The 18,437-nt window shown below is 35.9% G+C and overlaps 4 protein-coding genes across 6 annotated transcripts; 3 read left to right on the forward strand and 1 right to left on the reverse strand.

The window, feature by feature from the left end:
- Positions 1–754: 754 nt before the first annotated feature.
- On the forward strand, positions 755–4,842 carry LOC116009495. Its single transcript, XM_031248756.1, has 7 exons — positions 755–865; positions 1,505–1,665; positions 1,900–3,217; positions 3,412–3,573; positions 3,699–3,773; positions 4,171–4,295; positions 4,496–4,842. Exons 2-7 carry the CDS (start codon positions 1,573–1,575, stop codon positions 4,676–4,678), a joined length of 1,956 nt encoding a protein of 651 aa, XP_031104616.1. The 5' UTR covers positions 755–865; positions 1,505–1,572; the 3' UTR covers positions 4,679–4,842.
- Positions 4,843–5,714: 872 nt separating this feature from the next.
- On the reverse strand, positions 5,715–8,273 carry LOC116009067 (pentatricopeptide repeat-containing protein At1g02370, mitochondrial-like). Its single transcript, XM_031248729.1, has 2 exons — positions 7,922–8,273; positions 5,715–7,249 (listed from the first exon to the last, which is right to left on the reverse strand). Exons 1-2 carry the CDS (start codon positions 8,207–8,209, stop codon positions 6,014–6,016), a joined length of 1,524 nt encoding a protein of 507 aa, XP_031104589.1. The 5' UTR covers positions 8,210–8,273; the 3' UTR covers positions 5,715–6,013.
- Positions 8,274–9,883: 1,610 nt separating this feature from the next.
- LOC116009869 (tRNA dimethylallyltransferase 9) lies at positions 9,884–15,210 on the forward strand. Of its 3 annotated transcripts, XM_031249045.1 has the most exons (13): positions 9,884–10,168; positions 10,351–10,404; positions 11,104–11,146; positions 11,446–11,554; positions 12,200–12,398; positions 12,502–12,724; positions 12,827–12,921; positions 13,057–13,151; positions 13,420–13,495; positions 13,601–13,740; positions 13,847–13,997; positions 14,376–14,527; positions 15,022–15,210. In XM_031249045.1, exons 1-11 carry the CDS (start codon positions 9,905–9,907, stop codon positions 13,929–13,931), a joined length of 1,383 nt encoding a protein of 460 aa, XP_031104905.1. In that variant the 5' UTR covers positions 9,884–9,904; the 3' UTR covers positions 13,932–13,997; positions 14,376–14,527; positions 15,022–15,210. The 3 variants fall into 3 exon arrangements, with proteins under 3 accessions (XP_031104905.1, XP_031104904.1, XP_031104903.1); XM_031249044.1 differs by lacking the exon at positions 15,022–15,210 and having other exon boundaries at positions 14,376–14,802; XM_031249043.1 differs by lacking the exons at positions 14,376–14,527; positions 15,022–15,210 and adding an exon at positions 14,077–14,331.
- LOC116009870 (malate dehydrogenase, mitochondrial-like) lies at positions 15,189–17,887 on the forward strand. Its single transcript, XM_031249047.1, has 7 exons — positions 15,189–15,447; positions 15,734–15,907; positions 16,037–16,205; positions 16,303–16,364; positions 16,466–16,587; positions 16,818–16,935; positions 17,498–17,887. Exons 1-7 carry the CDS (start codon positions 15,217–15,219, stop codon positions 17,636–17,638), a joined length of 1,017 nt encoding a protein of 338 aa, XP_031104907.1. The 5' UTR covers positions 15,189–15,216; the 3' UTR covers positions 17,639–17,887.
- Positions 17,888–18,437: the final 550 nt, after the last annotated feature.

Below are 18,437 nucleotides of genomic sequence, written 5' to 3' on the forward strand. Positions count from 1 at the left end.
TTGCTTTGGTGTGTATGGCGAATGATAGCCATGGCAGTAACCTGTCACCAGGGAAACAATGTTACAATGGTAGCATCACTAGTAATGCGCTGTCTCAGTGTTTGGTTTTTCGTCTGAGGGAAATAAGCTCTTTATACATACGACTTAGCTGCCCATATGTGAGCAACCTCATAAAAAAAGTAGTCAACTTCTAAATCTATAGTTAAGTTAGAAGACTCCTTTATATTTATTAAGGAATCTTTTGAAATAATGTAATATTTATAAGAATTTCATACAATCTAAAAATATAGAGTATTCACTACAATATTCATATTTCAAAATACTTTCTTAATATTTCATTCACTTGGGTAATTATAATGTTTATTTGCATATTTAGTTGTTTAAAATTGCATATTTAAGTGTTTAAGTTTGTATAGTAATATTGATTATAATTATGAAAATGTCACTGTGTTTTTTTTTTTAATAGATATAAGGTTGAGATTGATTCTTATTTGTCTCAAATAGAGTTACAGTATACAACAAATAGTGCTCCATATATATATAAATCTAAAAATAAATAAATAATATACAACAAATAGTGCTCCATATATATATAAATCTAAAAATAAATAAATAATATACAACAAATAGAGATACAATATATAACAAATAGTACTATGTATATATTTAAAATTCTAAAAAAAAAAGAAATAGAAGTACATTATACAACAAATAGTGTGCGGATTTTGAGCAGTTGTTCCTAAAACCCGCGCACGTGGTATAATATCCGTACCCTCAAAACTTCCCTCTCGGCTCTCTCTCACTCACCAAAGACAAAACACTGTCACACCTGGCTTTCATCATTGCCGGCTTCAACAGTCCGCCGGTGAGTTCCTACAGTGCTCTTTCCGATAGCCGTGATCTTTTCCGTTTGTGCGCTATATACAATTATTATATGTCAATTATATTCACTGATAATGCTTAAAGACTTCAAATTTGAAGTAGTAGTAAATTTTATTAAAATCAGCATAAGTTAAACGGCTGTAGAATCGGTTTTTCTCTTTTTTAAATTTAAGTTTCAGGTTTTCTATCGTACGATTTTTCCAGAACTTAGCTGCAGGTTATCATAACTGTTTGCTCTAGTCGTCTTTTTTTTTTTTTTTAATAATAATTATTTTTACATACGTGACTTTAGCTTTTCATGGAGGATTCCAGAATTGTATATTTAGCATCGTTAGCCTTGGTAGAGGTTAGCTTCAATACTGATGTATGATGATCTAATGCTATTGACTAATTGATTTACCTTTTATATCTGCATGTGATGTAATATTACCTGTCTATTGGCATTGAGGTGTTTCTTATGCTGTACTAATCAGGAATTCTTATCCTCTACCATTTTTTAGATGATGTATACTTTGGCCCCGTGTGCAACTTCTCTTTCTTTAGTGTTTTTATTCCTAAAAGCCTTCTGTATTTGTCATGAAGTGTACCAGAACCGATGTTAGTCTTGAATGAATCTGTGCAGGTTGCTGAAAGTGTTTTGATATCCACTCTAGTGGAGTTACATAGGTATATAACACACATAAAGTCATCATGGGTTTTACAAACAGAAACAAGACTTGGGTTGGTAACATGTATCGTAAGTTTGAGTGTATATGCCAGGATGTTGATGGTTTCATAACCAAGGTATTGTATTCCTTGTTTTCATCTTCTCACCATGAATGCATTCATTAATTGCATTTTGATGCTCCAACAATCCAAACAGATGTCTGCCTTCTTAACTATCCTTTGTTCTTCACATTGTGTCTCAGTTTGTTCCTTGATACAGACACTCATTGATAAATATGAATTTTAGCCCCAGGGGAGCCCTTTTTCACTCTCACTCATTATGTCTCTCATATTCTCAATTTTTTACCCTAGGGTACTGTGAATTATGTTGGGAATCAGGTGCAAAGTGTTGGTGACAACGTGAAAAGGTTTTATTCTGGTGTTGTGCAAGATTATCTGTCACCACATAATCCTGTAGAACAAGAAGGGCAGTCCACAAGAAGAAAACAAAGCAATGCAATTGCAGAAACTGGATTGTCTTTTCATAATGATTGTGATGATGCAATTTGTAGTTCACATCTCAACTTCGAGGAGAGTATGACAATGGGGGCTCAGGAATCACATTCTTCTGACTATACGAGTTCTGAATCACTACAATCTTCACTTCATGATGTAGGATATGCAATTGCAGAAACTGAATCATCTTTAAATAATGACGGTGATGCTGCAATTTGTAGGAGCTCACATCTCAGCTTCAACGAGAGTATGACAATGGTGGCTCAGGGATCACATTCTTCTGACAATACAAGTTCTGAATCAGTACAATCTTCACTTCATGATGTAGGATATGCAATTGCAGAAACTGAATCATCTTTAAATAATGGCAGTGATGTTGCAATTTATAAGAGCTCACATCTCAGCTTCAAGGAGAGTATGACAACGGGGGCTCAGGGATCACATTTTTCTGACAATACAAGTTCTGAAGCACTACAATCTTCACTTCATGGTGTAGGACCAACTAACCAGAAAGATGATACTCTCAGTAAGAGCTTTTCAGATGACCCGAATCTTTCATTGAACTGTCAGATAATTCCAAAAGGAGACTTCATCGAGGAGGTTAAAATAGTGACTGAGGAACTGGGTTCTACTGAATATCAAAATTCATCTAGATCACAACTACTTTCTGCCTCGCATCTTGAGACCGACTGTAGAACCTCCCAGGAGGATGAGATGGTGACTACTAGGGATGCTACTGAATTTGTTTCTGAAGGGAGTAGCATGTTGGTGGAAGAGTTTGTGACAGGCGAATCTAGTTCCTCTGATGATAAGACCTTGACCGAAACCGAAGCACTTATGATTTCAATCATTGAGGATTATAAGGACACCATCATTTCCAAGTTGTCTCCTAATATACAACTTCATGATACAGATGAAGGCAGTGAGTTCACGGATGATGGGACAGTGTGTAGTAGCTTGTCTAGTGCTTCTTGTCATGTTTCCGATGCATCACACGATTGGAGACAACTGCATGGGAAGACCATGTGGGTGGAGCAATCACTGAATCTGGGATCAGACTCTTCTGAAGATATTGCGTTGAAGTCCCATACGTTTTCAACTGATCAAGACCACAAATCTCAGGTTACTTCAGTAACTTCACTCAATGATCCAGGACTTGGGTCATTTCATAAAAGTGAGACTCTGTCTAATAGCCTCTTAGAGACTTTTAATTGTGTTTCTGAAATGTCAACTACTGTCTGGTCTCTAGAAACTACATGCCCTTTCATCTGAGGTTAAATACATTGATGGAGAGATGAATATTTTCCCCTTCATCGATGTCAACAGCCTCCAAATTTATCAAACTCCTTATTTGAAGCTTTTCCTCAGGAAGCAGAGAACATGGCTGGCATGCTGATTCTAGTGAGTGTGGTTCTAGAGTCTCTAGTGACCTGAAGTCCCCCACATCTTCTGCTACTTTTTCCTGTGCAACCAATGCTATTGATGTGATGCCGGATTTCTGCAGCAGTGCATTGTCTTCAGATTTTATAGGTAGATATTTCCTGCTTTTCACCTTCTGGAATAAATGAGAACCGCAGTTCTTTGATAGACCTATTACTTTTCTCAGCTTGCTTCTGTTTAAGTATACCTTATTTAACTAATTTTCTGTTTAACAGGTGCATCAGAAGGTGAGCTCAAGCATGGTTGTCAGCATAATCAATTGACTGCTCTTGTTTCTCCTGTGGAAACAGGTACAATATTATAAATGCACACTTCTCTCTTTCCTTGGGAATTCTAATACTATTTTATATAAAGAGAATCATTGCAGAGTGATGGATTTAACAAAGATGACTATTGATCTATTTATATAATGAGAAAAGAAAATAGTTCTAACGTTAATAAGGATAACTGTAAAGTGTAGCGCCTCATTGGCACTGGTAACAGAATACCTTATTTAACAATAAAGAAAATGCAATTGCAAATATTCTGTATAATTGAATCTTCAGTTGCAACTAATGCTTACTGATAGATGTCCTTGTGTTACGCAAAGTTAAGTGGACTTATTTAAGAACGGCAGTATACATTTCCTTTGAGTATTGTTAATTGCTTTTGCAAGATCGAGCATTGACCCTTGCATTAATATTGCAGATCCTTGCATGGAAACGATTGATCTATCTGATAAGGAGAAACTTGACTTTAGCTGCGTCGAAATGGATAGCAATAAACCACTCAATACTGTCTCTTCAGGACCAAGAAGATTGAAATCTTACAAGGTGGGAAATAGAGACACTGCATATTTAACTTAGTCAAAAAAAGGGAAAAAGACACTGCTTGATTTATCCTAATGAAGAGAGTTTTAAACTAGTCTGTCTATCAAACCAACATATATTTGAAACATTAACTAAAACAAATTTAGGAAACAATGTAACATGCTTGCATTCTGTTCTAACCATCTCTTTCATCCTTTCTGTAGAAATTAATACAAAATGCTTTAACTTCTCGGAAGAAATTAGTTACCGAGTACAAGCTGTTGGCAATTTGGTATGGAGATATCGATCCAGAAAGCTGCCAACATTCAATGGATAGCCCTGCTGCTGTCCCTGCAACATCTTTAGACTCATGCAAGTGCTGTGAATCTGGATGGGAGCTTCTGTAAATAAGCCATTTACTTGTCTTGTACAGACAAATGTTAGTTTGAGCAGGCCCTTGTCAATAAGTTGCCCACATAATTCCTTCTTTTGACAATATTTCAAGGCAACATAATTCCTTCTTTTGACAATATTTCAGTAAACTATAATTCCACTTTTGGTTCTCTGGCTATTGTTAATCCCTAATTATTAATTATACCACATTTGATGCGTTTTGTTGCCACATTTGGTCATGTCAGTCAAATCTCTAGCAATTACTTATTGAAAAATGCAAATTCTTATCTCATTTGGGTGTCTACAACTCTACAAACGCATAATATTATGTATTTAGACTTGAATGGGCGACTTTTTCCTTGCAATTCTAGACGTGAGAAAATCTACACTTCTAGGTGAGTACTTGCCAAGGATTTAGTTAGTAGGACCAAATATGGCAATAGAAGTATATTTGTGTACCAAATGCAACGATTAATTAATAATTGAAGAGCAAATGTGATAAGTGAATAATAATTGAAGGGCCAAAATGACAATAACTCTTTAAATAAAATAGGTAAACAACAAAAAAGCTTATTAGCTTGCTTTATGAGATGAGGCTACACTGATTAATTAAAAATAAAAATAAAATAAAAAAAACCATAGTTGAGCTTATATGTGTTGTGGACAAAAAAAAAAGAAAATAATAATAATTTTTATTTTTATTTTTTTAAAAGAAGAGTTTTTGGCTTAAAAATATTGACTTGGGAGGATTTTACTACTATTTTAGTTGTGTGTTATTTTTTATCCCACCAATTAATATGTTCATTTATCATAATAAAAACTAAATATATTTGTTAGATTATAAGAATTATAGTCAATGTAATTTGCCTTTATTATGATATTATATATAAATGAACGATATTATTTGATCAACTATGATTATTTATGACAAATATTTTCTTTTTAGTTTATAAATGTAAAAAGAGTTTCACATCACATTTCAAGAAAGCCAACACAAGTAATAGTTTCAACTAAATATTATAAACCCAGTACCCAGTAAGAGTAGATAGCTCAGGTAACAACTACTTATCTAATATAGTTTCGATACACATTGAAAGTGTTGCACTGTTGCAGTATACAAATAATTCCTCTTTGTTTTTCAGCATATAATATAATGAATAAATAATAAATTTTGTCCGAAACCTTATAATACTTTTAGCTAAAATGTAAAATTTTTCAATGAATCCATAAAAAAATATTACATTTTAACTATAAAAAAGTATTACATGTCTTATGAGAGACGGGGACTTGTTCATGAATAAATACTAGAACACTGCAAATTATGGGGTTAAATTAGGTTACTCATAAAATCATTCAGGGCAAACCTTTTTTAGTAAGTTTTCAAGCTCATCACTCATGTCAATTCCATCTTCCTCCATTCTCTGGCGCATATCATGTGATATTCTGCCAGCAGCAGTGTAAGTCTGCATCAATGATTTATACACATCGCCGTTAAGACAACTCAGCTTCTTCAAATCACTGCAGAACTTTTCAGCACCATCGACGTCTCTCTCTTCTTCAAAATAATTGAGAAATGCATCTATGGTTGCGGGTTTTGGAGACCATTCGTGCTCCTGGACTCTGGATATAGCAGCTTCAAAGCACTGCAAAGCACGATCAATTTTCTTTTTCTTCAGAAAGGAAACCGCAAACATTTCCCATGCCAAGAAGAATGGTCCTTTTGATCTCTCCATGCCAATACGAAATACGGTTTCAGCTTCACTGATCATGTCATGCCTTAAGTAAGCACCAATGACACTATTTGCCAGTCTCATATCAAAACTGGAGCAGCTTAGTTCCCATTCTGTAAAGACTTTCTTTAACCCATCCACATCATTCAGCTTACTTAGAGCTTGAAGCACGATAAGATAACTATAATTGGGAGTCACCTGAAACTGAGATTTCATAGATTCCCAAACGCGATGCACCTCGCCTAGATTGGACAATCCAGCATACAAGCTTATTAAATAGTGGTACCCTTCACGATTGCGAGGTCCAATCTCTTCCTCCAGCTTTTTCAGAGCTAGCTCAGCCTTCTCATTAAGTCCAGCCTTAGAGTAGGCAATGGCCAAATGACTGTATGTTGTCCAATGACACATTTTTTCATTTTTACTCTTTATCTCCTCAAAAACTCTCTCCACTCCCTCTATATCACCGAGAGAGGTATAGCTATTCATCAAAATATTGTAAGTAAATGTGCTTAGCGGTATATTTCTTCTCTTCATTTCCTCTGCCAAAGGAGGCACCTTCTCCGGTTGCCCGAGTCTCATATACAATGACATAAGATTGTTAAAACTCAACGACGTAATAGCATAGTTCATCTTGTCCATTTTCTCAAATACTTCTAATGCTTTGTCCACCATCTTTTCAACACAATAGCAATTTAGCAGAGCTCCATAAGTTTTATGAACCTTTGCATCAGGTGAAAGGCCATTAAAATAATTTTCAGCAGCGGAAATTCCATGAACCTTTGCTATAAGATCCAAATGAATTGCATGATCTTTAGGCCCAAAGTTAACACCCCTGCTCACCATCCATTCCATTATCTGCATCAGCACATCAAAAGCAATCTTCACATGCATATACAATAGAGAAAGGCAAAAAAAGAGTGGCTCTGTCTCTTATTACACACACAGATAAAGTAGTTTACTTTCTTTTCTAGATGAAAAAACCTCTTCTAAGTAAAACTTTAACATTGAAATATGGAAAAATTAAACTTTTCGTCCCTAAGTTAATGGGTAATGGTAGAATACGTGAGTGTTTGGTCATGCTCACTTTCCGTCCCTAAGTATCATTGACGTTGGACGTTGCACTTTTTGTCCCTTTACTAATAAACATTAGGGATGAAATTTACAATTTTAGTATAACTCAAGGACGAAAAGTGAGCATGAAAGGACGAAAAGTGCAACGCCATTCATAACTTAGGCACGAAAAGTGAGCATGACCATCGACCAATACTAAGATGAATTCTACAATTCTCCTATAACTTAGAGACCAAAAAGTGCAATTTTCCCTTGAAATATATTTCATTCCACACTGGGAAATGGGCAGAAATTGAAAATCTGAAAACACATAAAATGTTGTCTTTCTCATAACACCAAGTAGTGATCTTTTCCTTTCCAATAGCATTTCAAGGTTCTTAGAATTTCACAAAACATCAACAGCATTATTATTATATATGGGGGAAAATTAATGTAGCGGGGAGGGGATGATTATACCTCAAGGGCACATTGATGTTTTCCATATTTGCGCAGCTCCCTGATACACCTTCCTAGATGATGTTTCCCGACGGCAGCTCCTATACCCTCTCTAATGTACTCGTTTAGTATCTCTGACGCCTTCCCTTTAGTCGCACCCAACGCCGAAAGTCTCTGGTAAAGCCGTTGGTTTCCTTGCTGCACAGAAGGCGTCGCCTCCGCCTCCGCCTTTGCCTCCACCGCCGTACACAGTCGTCTTAACACCGTTAATCGCCCTGCTGATATCCGATTGGATACAATTTTCATCATTTTTGCTTCAATCCCAATTTCTCACTCAAGGTTTTGACTAGGGTTTAGAGCTATCTATAGACTATAGTCAATTGTAGTGTGGAGTGAACCCCCTGAAATTGTGAAATTTACATGTAACCCCTTCACCTGTTTTTTTTTAGCAAAACAAACTACCACGTCTATTAATTTGGATCATTCAGAATAACATTACAAAGTAAAGGAAGACTTATAAACCACTCATCGCAACTTGACATAGAAACGAACTCCTAGCTAAAGTTATTTGATAACTTATGCTAGGTTAATCTTAAATCTCTAGAATTCTTACTAAAGAGTGGAGGTAAACTACGAGTCGTCTAATTAGTAGGTTCATGTCATTGACTTTTGGGTACAAGAGATCCATATCCGCATCTCCAATTTAGGGAGCTCATCAACTTAAATTCTAGCCTGAAAAGCTCTAACTCTAAGATGTTATTGGTGAAAATCAAACCCGCACATCTGTCATTGGAGTGATAACTTTAAGTTAAGTGGTCTATCATTTAAGTTAGCCTTACCGAGCTAGGGTAATGGCTTGGTAAGCAATGGGAGGACAATCACAATAGCATGACGATTTTAATGATGCTTCACTAATTTTGTGATGAATTTTAAGCATGGATTAAAATGTGAAATACCAAGTACTAGTTTGAGATTTTTGTTTTCTATAAAAATGACATTGGTTTTTCAATATTATGTAGTTTGTACAAATTACAGTTGATATATATTTTTTAATGTACTTATTACAAAATTGGTGATACTAACATCATCAATGAGTTTTTTCTTAATTTTTTAGGCGACTTATATGAGGTGGGTGAGAGAGAAAAATCAACCCCTCCAAGACTTTGGTTGTTTAAAGATTTTTGATGACCAAATAAAAAGTTAGCTTTTAATGTACTCTATCAGTATATGTGTGCCTCTCATATGTCAATTGAGTGTGGTAAATAAAACTGACATATTATTAATTTTTCTTTTTTCTATTTCCCCATTGAGATTATTGTTGTGATTACTCTAAGAAGGTGATCTTTTGACATGACAAATAATATTTCGTTAAAATAGGAATACTTTATAAATATGTGATGCTTATCTATTTTCCTAAGAAATATGATATGCATATAATGCTAATGAAAAATATATTGTTGTATTTCATATTTCACTCAAATTAAAAGTTGTTATATATTTTTAAGCATCTTATGCTCAATTGACACCTTAATAACTCTTCTTGAAAGAATGTCACATGATTAAATTCTGATAGTGGAGTATTAACTTTTGAAACAACCACTGATATAGAAAGTACTCCCTCCGTTCCAAAATGGATGTCTCATTTGCTTTTTGCACGCTTTTTAAGAAATTAAAGTAAATGTGATATGCTTTCCAATTATGCTCCCAACTTTTTCACTTTTGGAAATAAAAGCAATAAAGAAATGAAAAGTCATAAGGGTAAAGTGGGAAAAGTAGAATGATGGTGATGTTCAATTTTAAAAAGAGGACAACATTTTGGGGACAAACTAAAAAGGAAAGACACATAAAATGGGACAGAGGGAGTATATTGTTAATGGGGCAAAATGCGAAACATTGAAAACTTAAAGGGCCGAAATGCATTTTGCTCAAAACGGAGAAAATCTAACGGAGACATGAACTGTAAAATCTATAGAACTTGTAAACGCTATCCGAAGTCCGAACCAAATGCTTAGCGGCGGTGTCCGAATGAGCTGCCTTCGCTTCCGGTGCACGCCCGAGACGCCTCTTTTGCGCCCTTATGGCCTCGCCGTCCACCGACGCCGCCGCAGATTATTCGCTACCTCCTGCTCCGCCTCCACCAAACCGGTGGCCGGAAACAAGGAGAAGGTAATTGTGATATCAGGACCCACCGGTGCCGGCAAAAGCAAGCTTGCGCTTCAGCTCGCGAAGCGACTCAATGGAGAAATCATCAGCGCCGACTCAGTGCAGGTTTAATATGTTTGCTCTCTTTAAATGGAAATAATAAACAAAAAAGGAAAAAAAAAAAAAAAAACACCGAGGAATTCGAGCAGTAAATACTGGAACTTAGTGGTGCATTGATTTTTCTAGATGATTATTATATACTAACATACGCAGTAGTAAATGTGAGATATTGTTTTTACCATTGGCAGGTGTACAGAGGGCTTGATATTGGTTCTGCAAAGCCTTCACTCAGTGAAAGAAAGGTACATTACATAGTATGACTGCTTAGTAAAAAGAAAAACATTTACTATTTCTGATTTTTCTGGTGGTTCCTGTGACCTTTATGATATGTTGTGAGTTGCTTCTTTTTGGAGTATTATTGCATATGATATGTTTTCAATTGCTCCTTTTTGGAGCATTGTCAAATGCTGGTACTTGCATTAGTTGCATGTGCTGTTTTGAGTGATGATATGTTGAAATTATACACTGTTTATCTGGATTTAGTTGGCATATTTGCTAGCCCTTTTGCTGGCATAAGTAATCAATCCCCTAATTAGATGGCTAGCTGTACCTGTGTTTTTCTGTTAGTAACTCTTCCAGGCTCCAGCAAACAAAATTCATGAATCACCAAGAGAGAGGATTCTTCCAAATTCCAATATGTTGCAATTTTCTACTTCACAGCATGTTGATCTTGTTCTTTTAATAGAAACGAGGAAATAAGGTTTGGCACCTTAAAATGCACTCCCTTATTAAGTTTTGTCTAAAATATGGTTTTTGTTGACAAACCTTGCATACAACTAAAATCAATGTGCATAGCTTCACTACCAAACAATCAGGTTATTTTGAACATCAAAGAGAACATGGAAGAGAAAATTCTATAATACATGGTTATTAGGAATTTGATCAATTTGGTTTTGGTTATTATGGTTATGTGGTAAGTATGCCTTCCACTATCTTTTCAGGAGGTGCCACACCATCTGATTGACATTCTGCATCCATCTGAAGGTATTGCTATCTAGATCTGAACAAAGAATCCTCAATAGTAAATGCATTTATTAAAATATTAGAATTTTGTTAATGGTGTTCCTTTTAATATGCTTGGCAGATTTTCAAATGTTCTTTGCTAGATATATATAATTTAAAATCATTTTGAAAAAAATTACATTGGGATTAGAATAATTGTGTGCTTCAGAATATATTTTCCAACTTACGGTGATCAGTATTCCTATGGGGCTATATGCCTATATTGATGTCTCCTAATGAGGAGACGCTTCTTTGTGTTTTGCCCACCTTTGTGCAACTAGATTATTCAGTTGGAAAATTCTTTGAGGATGCAAGGCAAGTGACAAGAGATGTCCTTGACAGGGGCCGCGTTCCAATTGTTGCAGGTGGTACTGGATTGTATTTACGGTGGTATGTTTCTATATTTTTTCAAATTTGATATGCTTCATTAACTTTATAATATTTTTTTTTCCAACTAAGGATGTAATATATTGAGATTTTAGAGTATACTTCATTATAAATTGAAGAAAAAAACCTTGAGCATGAGCCCAGTTCCTCATTTGTGCTAAGAAAATGGACTTACCCATATGATTTTAGTTCATGTGTTGATTTATTTTATAATTAAGAACTGGCTATTGTTGCTTGGTTGAGAATGGACACTCTGTACTCTCATTACACTTGCATAATTCTGGTGCTGTTATTAGAGATTTTCTGTGCAGCATACATACTCGGTGCACTGATTCTGAGACATGCATGACATGAGAGTATAGTATAGCTGTATAGGTGCCTAATTCTTTAGTATGCTGTCTCATTGTTTTCCCATTGCACTAAATCTTCTGCCTATGTTCAGTTGATTGTCATGCAATATATGGGCATTGAGGATTCTATCAGATAGGTTATGTGATTTTCTTTGCACCATTAAGATCTGTCATGAACAATATTGATTATGAAAGTATTTTGAATTTGTTGTGCTGCTTCAAATGGACTGGTAATTTCAAACGTCAAATTCCAACACCAACACCAACTTATGAGATGACTATTCTTGCTAAATTTAAGGTTTGTTTATGGGAAGCCAGACGTACCACAAGCCTCACAAGAAATAACATCTGAAGTGTGTACAGAGATTGCTGATTTACAGAAAGATGAAAACTGGGAGGCTGCTGTTGAGTTGGTAGTTAAAGCTGGCGATCCAGGAGTTAAGTCTTTAGCTGCAAATGATTGGTACCGTCTACGTCGCAGGCTTGAAATCATCAAGGTAACTGCAACTTTCTGCAATTCCATCTGTGATTGCCACACCATGTTTTCCCTTCTTATACATCAAATACCATAATCTTTTTTATATTGTCTTCAACTTGCAGTCAAGTGGGTTATCTCCATCAGCTTTTAAAGTGCCATATAATTCTTTCAAGGAACAGTTTGATTCAGGAGTAACAGATACTTCTGACATTAGTTCTTCCACTGATGGGCTTCAGCAGAGTAAAGAAAAGGATTTGGACTATGACTTCCTCTGTGTATTTCTTACTACCCAGAGGCTAGATCTCTACAGATCAATTGATTTCCGGTGTGAAGATATGCTCTTAGGTAAATCAGTCTATATGTTAAATGTTAATGCCTCTTATTCTCATTTCTTGTGCATGATTTAGCTAATGATGTCTGGCAAATTGTCATTTTTCTTGTTGATAGAAAATGATGGACTTCTGTCTGAGGCTAGGTGGCTTCTTGATTTGGGTCTTCTGCCAAACTCAAATTCTGCAACTCGAGCTATTGGTTATCGGCAAGTATATACCTCATTCCTTTGGAATAACTTGATAGAGTACAAAAACCTGTGTTGCAATTAGCATATTCCTTGATCGCTAGGGTAAAGAATTTTTTATTCCCCTTGAACTTTACTTTCGTTGTAAAACATATTTCAGGCTATGGAATACCTCCTGTACTGCAGAGAACAAGGGGGTTCTAGTTCTTCAAGGGACTTTTTTGCCTTTCTATCTGAATTCCAGAAAGCATCCAGGTAAATTTTCTCTTTCTTTAATGACCTTTTCCTTGTTTATTCAGTTCTTGTAAAACCATACTACAACGTTAGCCTTTTCTTTTTCTCTGTTGGATAACTTTTTGTGGCTTAGTGAGCTAGCATGATATACTTTCCATCGGCGGAAAGTTCCAGTCATTTTGTTGTTGTTGTTATGTGGTCAAGTTTACTTCTCCATTCTCGGTCTTACTTTTCTTGTTGCCCTTGAGTCTTGAAGAACCTTACAAGCTGAACCTTGTTTCTCTTGCAGAAATTTTGCCAAAAGGCAGCTGACATGGTTCCGTAACGAACCACTTTATCACTGGATTGATGCTTCTAGACCCATGGTATATTACTTTTCCTATAAGCAACTGGCATTCTGAGCCTCAATTCCTTGAAGAATTTCAATATATATTTTGGTGAGATGAGACCTAATTGGCATGTTGTTACAGGGAAGTGTGCTTGACTTCATCTACGATTCATATCGCAGTCAATCTGGGCATTTGGAGGTTCCTAAATCCCTTTCTGTGAAGAAAGAAATTTCAAGTCGACGTGAAGTTGCAGAAATGAAGGCCTATCGCCCTAGAAACCAGTATGCACTCAAATGATAAAATATCTGTTTTTATTTTTATTTTTATATTACATTTACCTTTTCTTTTCATATAATGAAGACAAAATCTTGTTCTAAACATTTGAAGGCACTTCATTGGGCGTGATGATTGCACCCCTGTTCTAAACTGGATTCAGAGCATTTATGGGCGAGAAACTGCATCTATTTCTTGAATTGCAGCCAAGGGCCTCCTTTTGATGTCAGAGTCCAAAACATCAATTGTTCACTCGCTCATGAAGGTTTGCTTCATATTGAGTCTTTTACGCATTACCCTAACATTCAGCACAATTTAAGGTTGCAAAACATTTATGCATGCAGTGATCTCAGACAACAATGAAAACCTGACATAAGAGAGTGAATCTTAGGAGCAGATAGAATGGACTGCCAGTAAAACTGCCCGCCCTGCGACTTTAGTTCTGTACTGTATAATATGGAGTATTGTATAGGAGATAGGATATGTTCCATACTTTCATTGCTTCTACTTCTTACATTGTGCAGTGCAGCATCCCTTCATCCCAAAAGATTGTGTTTACTTAAAAATTCTTTTCCATTTCTCCAGTTCTCATTTTTTCATTTTCTATTCTCTGTTTTTTTCTTTTTCATTTTCTTTTTTCCAGTTTTGTATTTTTCCAGGAAAATGGAGAAGATGGTAATGTAGAGCAGAAATTGGGAGATGAGTTCATCCGAACACCAGAATCTCAGATATTCAGATTGTGGACAAGTGGAGATTAGATATTTCATATTTGTCTGTCAATATCTTAGATATTAGGTAGTGTAGCTTTCAAGAAATCAAATCCCATTAAAAACAGAGAAAGAAGATAACAAGAAAGTGAAGAATCTCATCTTATTATTGGATTTCTTGCACTGAAATGGTGCACTACTTAAAAGGACTCTAGGTTGGAATTGGAAATGGCTTAATTTTTCTAAATTTTGAATGGGTAATATTATAATTCTTTAAAATTTAGAAATTTTAGCATTTTATATTAGATGTTAATAAATGTTTTAAAAATGTGTACTGTAAGTATACATGAGATGAGATGTAAAGAGGATTGTTATAAATAAATATTTTTTAGTCAAAATATGCTAAGTAATAACTTTTTTTATAGATTAATAAAAATATTACATTTTAATTTATTTTACTAGTTTTGAAAAAAAAAAAAAAGTATTCACAGGATTTGAATTTACTCAATATACATTTGCTATGGAATAGTGGCTGCCCCGGTTTTTCATGGTAATAAAAGAAAAAAAAAAAGTGATTTGCAGGTGCTTGCAGTGACGTTGAAAGGAGAAAAGAACGAACGCTAATCCAACTGGTCATAACCATAAGTTGTGCAGGCTGCGTGTCTTCACTCTTCTCCACTTCTCCTTTTCTTATGTAAAGAAAATCTACAGTTTCTTTTTGTTCATCTCTATAGACTATAGTCATTTGAGAAACGAGCTGAGGACTAGAAATCAACAATGCTGAGATCGATTCTGAGAAGCTCCACTTCAAATGCTTCTCGCCGAGGGTTCGCGTCCGGAGCCTCTCCCGAGAGGAAAGTTGCAATCTTGGGGGCTGCCGGCGGGATCGGTCAGCCACTTTCGCTGCTCATGAAGCTTAATCCTCTAGTTTCTCGCCTTGCGCTCTATGATATTGCGGGTACTCCTGGCGTCGCCGCCGATGTCAGCCATATCAACACCGGATCTGAGGTCTATTTTCTTCTTTACCTTGTCGAATAATTCTTTTGCTTGATTTCAACTTTCCGCGGTTTGTGATCTGAATATGTTTGGTGTCTCCCGTGTTTTAGACAGTTAGAGCTCATTTGAATAGCATGGACCTTGTGCTCTGTTTGCTTTTGTTTACTTCTAAATTCATTGTTTTCTTAAACAGTTTGTGATTTTAAGCTGTTGTTTCGTTGTCTGAATTTGTTCTTTTGCTGCTTTTGATTTTGTGGAGTTCACATATGGTTTTTGGCACTTTTTGCTTTGGGTATAGGTTGTTGGGTATATGGGAGATGAAAATCTTGGGAAGGCTTTGGAGGGCTCTGATGTCGTCATTATTCCAGCTGGTGTGCCACGAAAGCCAGGCATGACCCGTGATGATCTCTTCAACATCAATGCTGGCATTGTTAAATCTCTCTGCACTGCCATTGCCAAGTATTGCCCTAATGTGGGTACCTCTGTTGCTTAAATGGTTCCTTTTTTTTTTTTTTTTTTTTTTTTTTGCATTAACTGTTTACCCATATTATCAAGTATTGATTTTTCTGTGTTAACATGTCCTGGCCCCCAAAAACAATAGGCACTTGTCAATATGATTAGCAACCCTGTGAACTCCACTGTCCCAATTGCTGCTGAGGTCTTCAAAATGGCTGGAACTTATGATGAAAAGAGACTCTTTGGTGTTACCACCCTTGATGTAGTCAGGGCCAAGACTTTCTATGCTGGAAAAGCTAAAGTTAATGTTGCTGGTATGATTTTTAACAAATGTCCTAATATCTTGCTATAATTTAAACTGCAGATTGTGAAAGTCTGTTTATTAATCGACTCTTCTGCTCTATTATTCAGAGGTCAATGTACCTGTAGTCGGTGGCCATGCAGGCATAACAATTCTCCCACTGTTTTCCCAAGTACTATATACATTTCTTTCATACAGTATATCCTATTTTTGAATACATGGTTTGTAACTTCCAACTCTAATTTTTTGACTGAGTTGTGTGCATTACTTCAGGCTACTCCAAAAGCCAACTTGTCAGATGATGAGATTGTAGCGCTCACCAAACGAACCCAAGATGGTGGAACAGAGGTTGTAGAAGCCAAAGCAGGGAAAGGTTCAGCAACCCTCTCTATGGCGTAAGATTCTCTGAATTATCAAATCAACAGAAAGATAATCTGAAATCCCAAAGTTACCTTTTTTTGAAGGATTACTGGTCTTATTGTTTAGAGATGGTTGGAGAGAGTTATTCTGTGCTGTAGCATAATTTGCATCTTTTTTAGTATGTTAGTGTTGTCTGTAAATAATGTTTTGCCTTTCCAGTTTGGTAACTTAGTTATCAACTGACTAAACATTGCAATTCCTGTAGCTATGCTGGGGCCGTATTTGCGGATGCTTGCTTGAAAGGACTCAATGGAGCTCCAGATGTTGTGGAGTGTTCTTTTGTGCAGTCTACTGTCACTGAACTTCCTTTCTTTGCATCTAAGGTAATAACAATCCACTGATTGAAATTTGCAAAATTAATACATGTGCAGTTTCATCCCTGTCATTAAATACCCCTTCTTTTTCCCCCCTTTTGACCACTTTGTTAATTAACGTAGCTCAGATTGTTTTAAATGCATTTTCTGAAAATGATATTAAAAAGGTTCCTCTAATAAAGCAAGGATTTGAAAATTTTGACACCCTCCAGAGTTTGGGGCCTTTTGTGTAGTTTTGATCCTGGTTCTATATTGTCTGGAGACTTATTAGGGAGGGCACTTGATACCTGCCTTCTGATATGATAGTTCTGGCTCTTTATTATGAATTAGGGGGAAGGCTAAGCCACTTAAATTGTTAGCACATGCCATGTGTGAACTTGAAAGGGGAAGGATTTAGTTTCTTCGCTTTCCCTCTCTGCTATTCATCAATTCATCCTGTGTATTTCTTACAATGGAATGCCTATGGTGGTTCAGTAATTGTCTGTTAACTGTCCCGATAGATGGTCTTATGTGCTTTATTACACACGTGATGGTCATTTCTGTGGTTTGATCACTGTCACTTGTTTTCCAGGTGAGAATAGGGAAAAATGGTGTCGAAGAAGTTCTAGGGTTGGGTGCACTCTCAGACTTCGAGAAGGAAGGGCTTGAAAAGCTTAAACCTGAGCTGAAAGCATCCATTGAAAAGGGAATCAAATTTGCCCACCAAAATTAGTCTCATATCCTTTTGCTTTGATTGAGATTCAAGTTTAATAATGTCTAAGAGCTAGTGATGATATTACTTTACTTAACCTTGTCAATAACAACCACCATCACTTTCAGCTTTGTATTCCAAAGATTATTACTACAAAAACCCTGTAGTAGAAGAAATCATCTTACCCAAGAAAAACACCCTTTCCTTCTCTGTTTACATGTACTCATTTTTCTATTCAAAAGCAGAAAAAAGAGAATGTTAATTGTTTAATTGTAAAGCCAAGAAAAACTAATCTAATATTACATACACCACATTCTTTAAATAGGAAGGAGGAGCAACACTACTTTTCTGCAATCTAAATCCCATATTCAGCCACCCACTCAACAACTCTTTGCCTCAAAGTGCCGCATAACTCCATAAGGATAAGATGCCTTTCCATATCCCACCAAAAAGGTCACCTTAAAACATAGATAAACAATTCAATAATGGTTGAGCCATGCAACCTTTTCCATTGTCAAAAAATGAGGCACTTCCATTCTGCACGCAGCACAATTCAAACTAAGGCACTTAACTATCCCAGGATTCATGCTGGGGCTTTGTCCCAAATCCACTGCAAAAATTACAATTTCAAATCAATTTAACACATCGGATGTCACTTCATCAAATCAATGAAACATATACGAAGTGCAAAATATAACATTCCATTTTACCTACAGGGCTTTCTTGCATCAAATCAAATGAAGCAAAAAATAACTGAAAACCAAATATTCAAGAAATAATTTTCCTCAAATTTTCAAAATTGAAAAAAAAAAAAAAAAAA

This window comes from Ipomoea triloba, chromosome 2 (assembly GCF_003576645.1).
Source record: "Ipomoea triloba cultivar NCNSP0323 chromosome 2, ASM357664v1".
Classification (NCBI taxonomy): Eukaryota; Viridiplantae; Streptophyta; class Magnoliopsida; order Solanales; family Convolvulaceae; genus Ipomoea; species Ipomoea triloba.

Bases quoted from the DNA above. Each gene is read 5' to 3' on its own strand.
- LOC116009495 (XM_031248756.1), top strand. From the start codon at position 1,573: ATGGGTTTTACAAACAGAAACAAGACTTGGGTTGGTAACATGTATCGT. The intron at 1,666-1,899 runs GTATTGTATTCC...TTTTTACCCTAG, and splicing joins TTGATGGTTTCATAACCAAG to GGTACTGTGAATTATGTTGG. The intron at 4,296-4,495 runs GTGGGAAATAGA...TCCTTTCTGTAG, and splicing joins GAAGATTGAAATCTTACAAG to AAATTAATACAAAATGCTTT.
- LOC116009067 (XM_031248729.1), bottom strand. From the start codon at position 8,209: ATGATGAAAATTGTATCCAATCGGATATCAGCAGGGCGATTAACGGTG. The intron at 7,250-7,921 runs GTATAATCATCC...GTGCTGATGCAG, and splicing joins AACATCAATGTGCCCTTGAG to ATAATGGAATGGATGGTGAG.
- LOC116009869 (XM_031249045.1), top strand. From the start codon at position 9,905: ATGCTTAGCGGCGGTGTCCGAATGAGCTGCCTTCGCTTCCGGTGCACG. The intron at 10,169-10,350 runs GTTTAATATGTT...TACCATTGGCAG, and splicing joins TCAGCGCCGACTCAGTGCAG to GTGTACAGAGGGCTTGATAT. The intron at 11,147-11,445 runs GTATTGCTATCT...TTGTGCAACTAG, and splicing joins CATTCTGCATCCATCTGAAG to ATTATTCAGTTGGAAAATTC.
- LOC116009870 (XM_031249047.1), top strand. From the start codon at position 15,217: ATGCTGAGATCGATTCTGAGAAGCTCCACTTCAAATGCTTCTCGCCGA. The intron at 16,206-16,302 runs GTATGATTTTTA...TCTATTATTCAG, and splicing joins AGCTAAAGTTAATGTTGCTG to AGGTCAATGTACCTGTAGTC. The intron at 16,365-16,465 runs GTACTATATACA...GCATTACTTCAG, and splicing joins TTCTCCCACTGTTTTCCCAA to GCTACTCCAAAAGCCAACTT.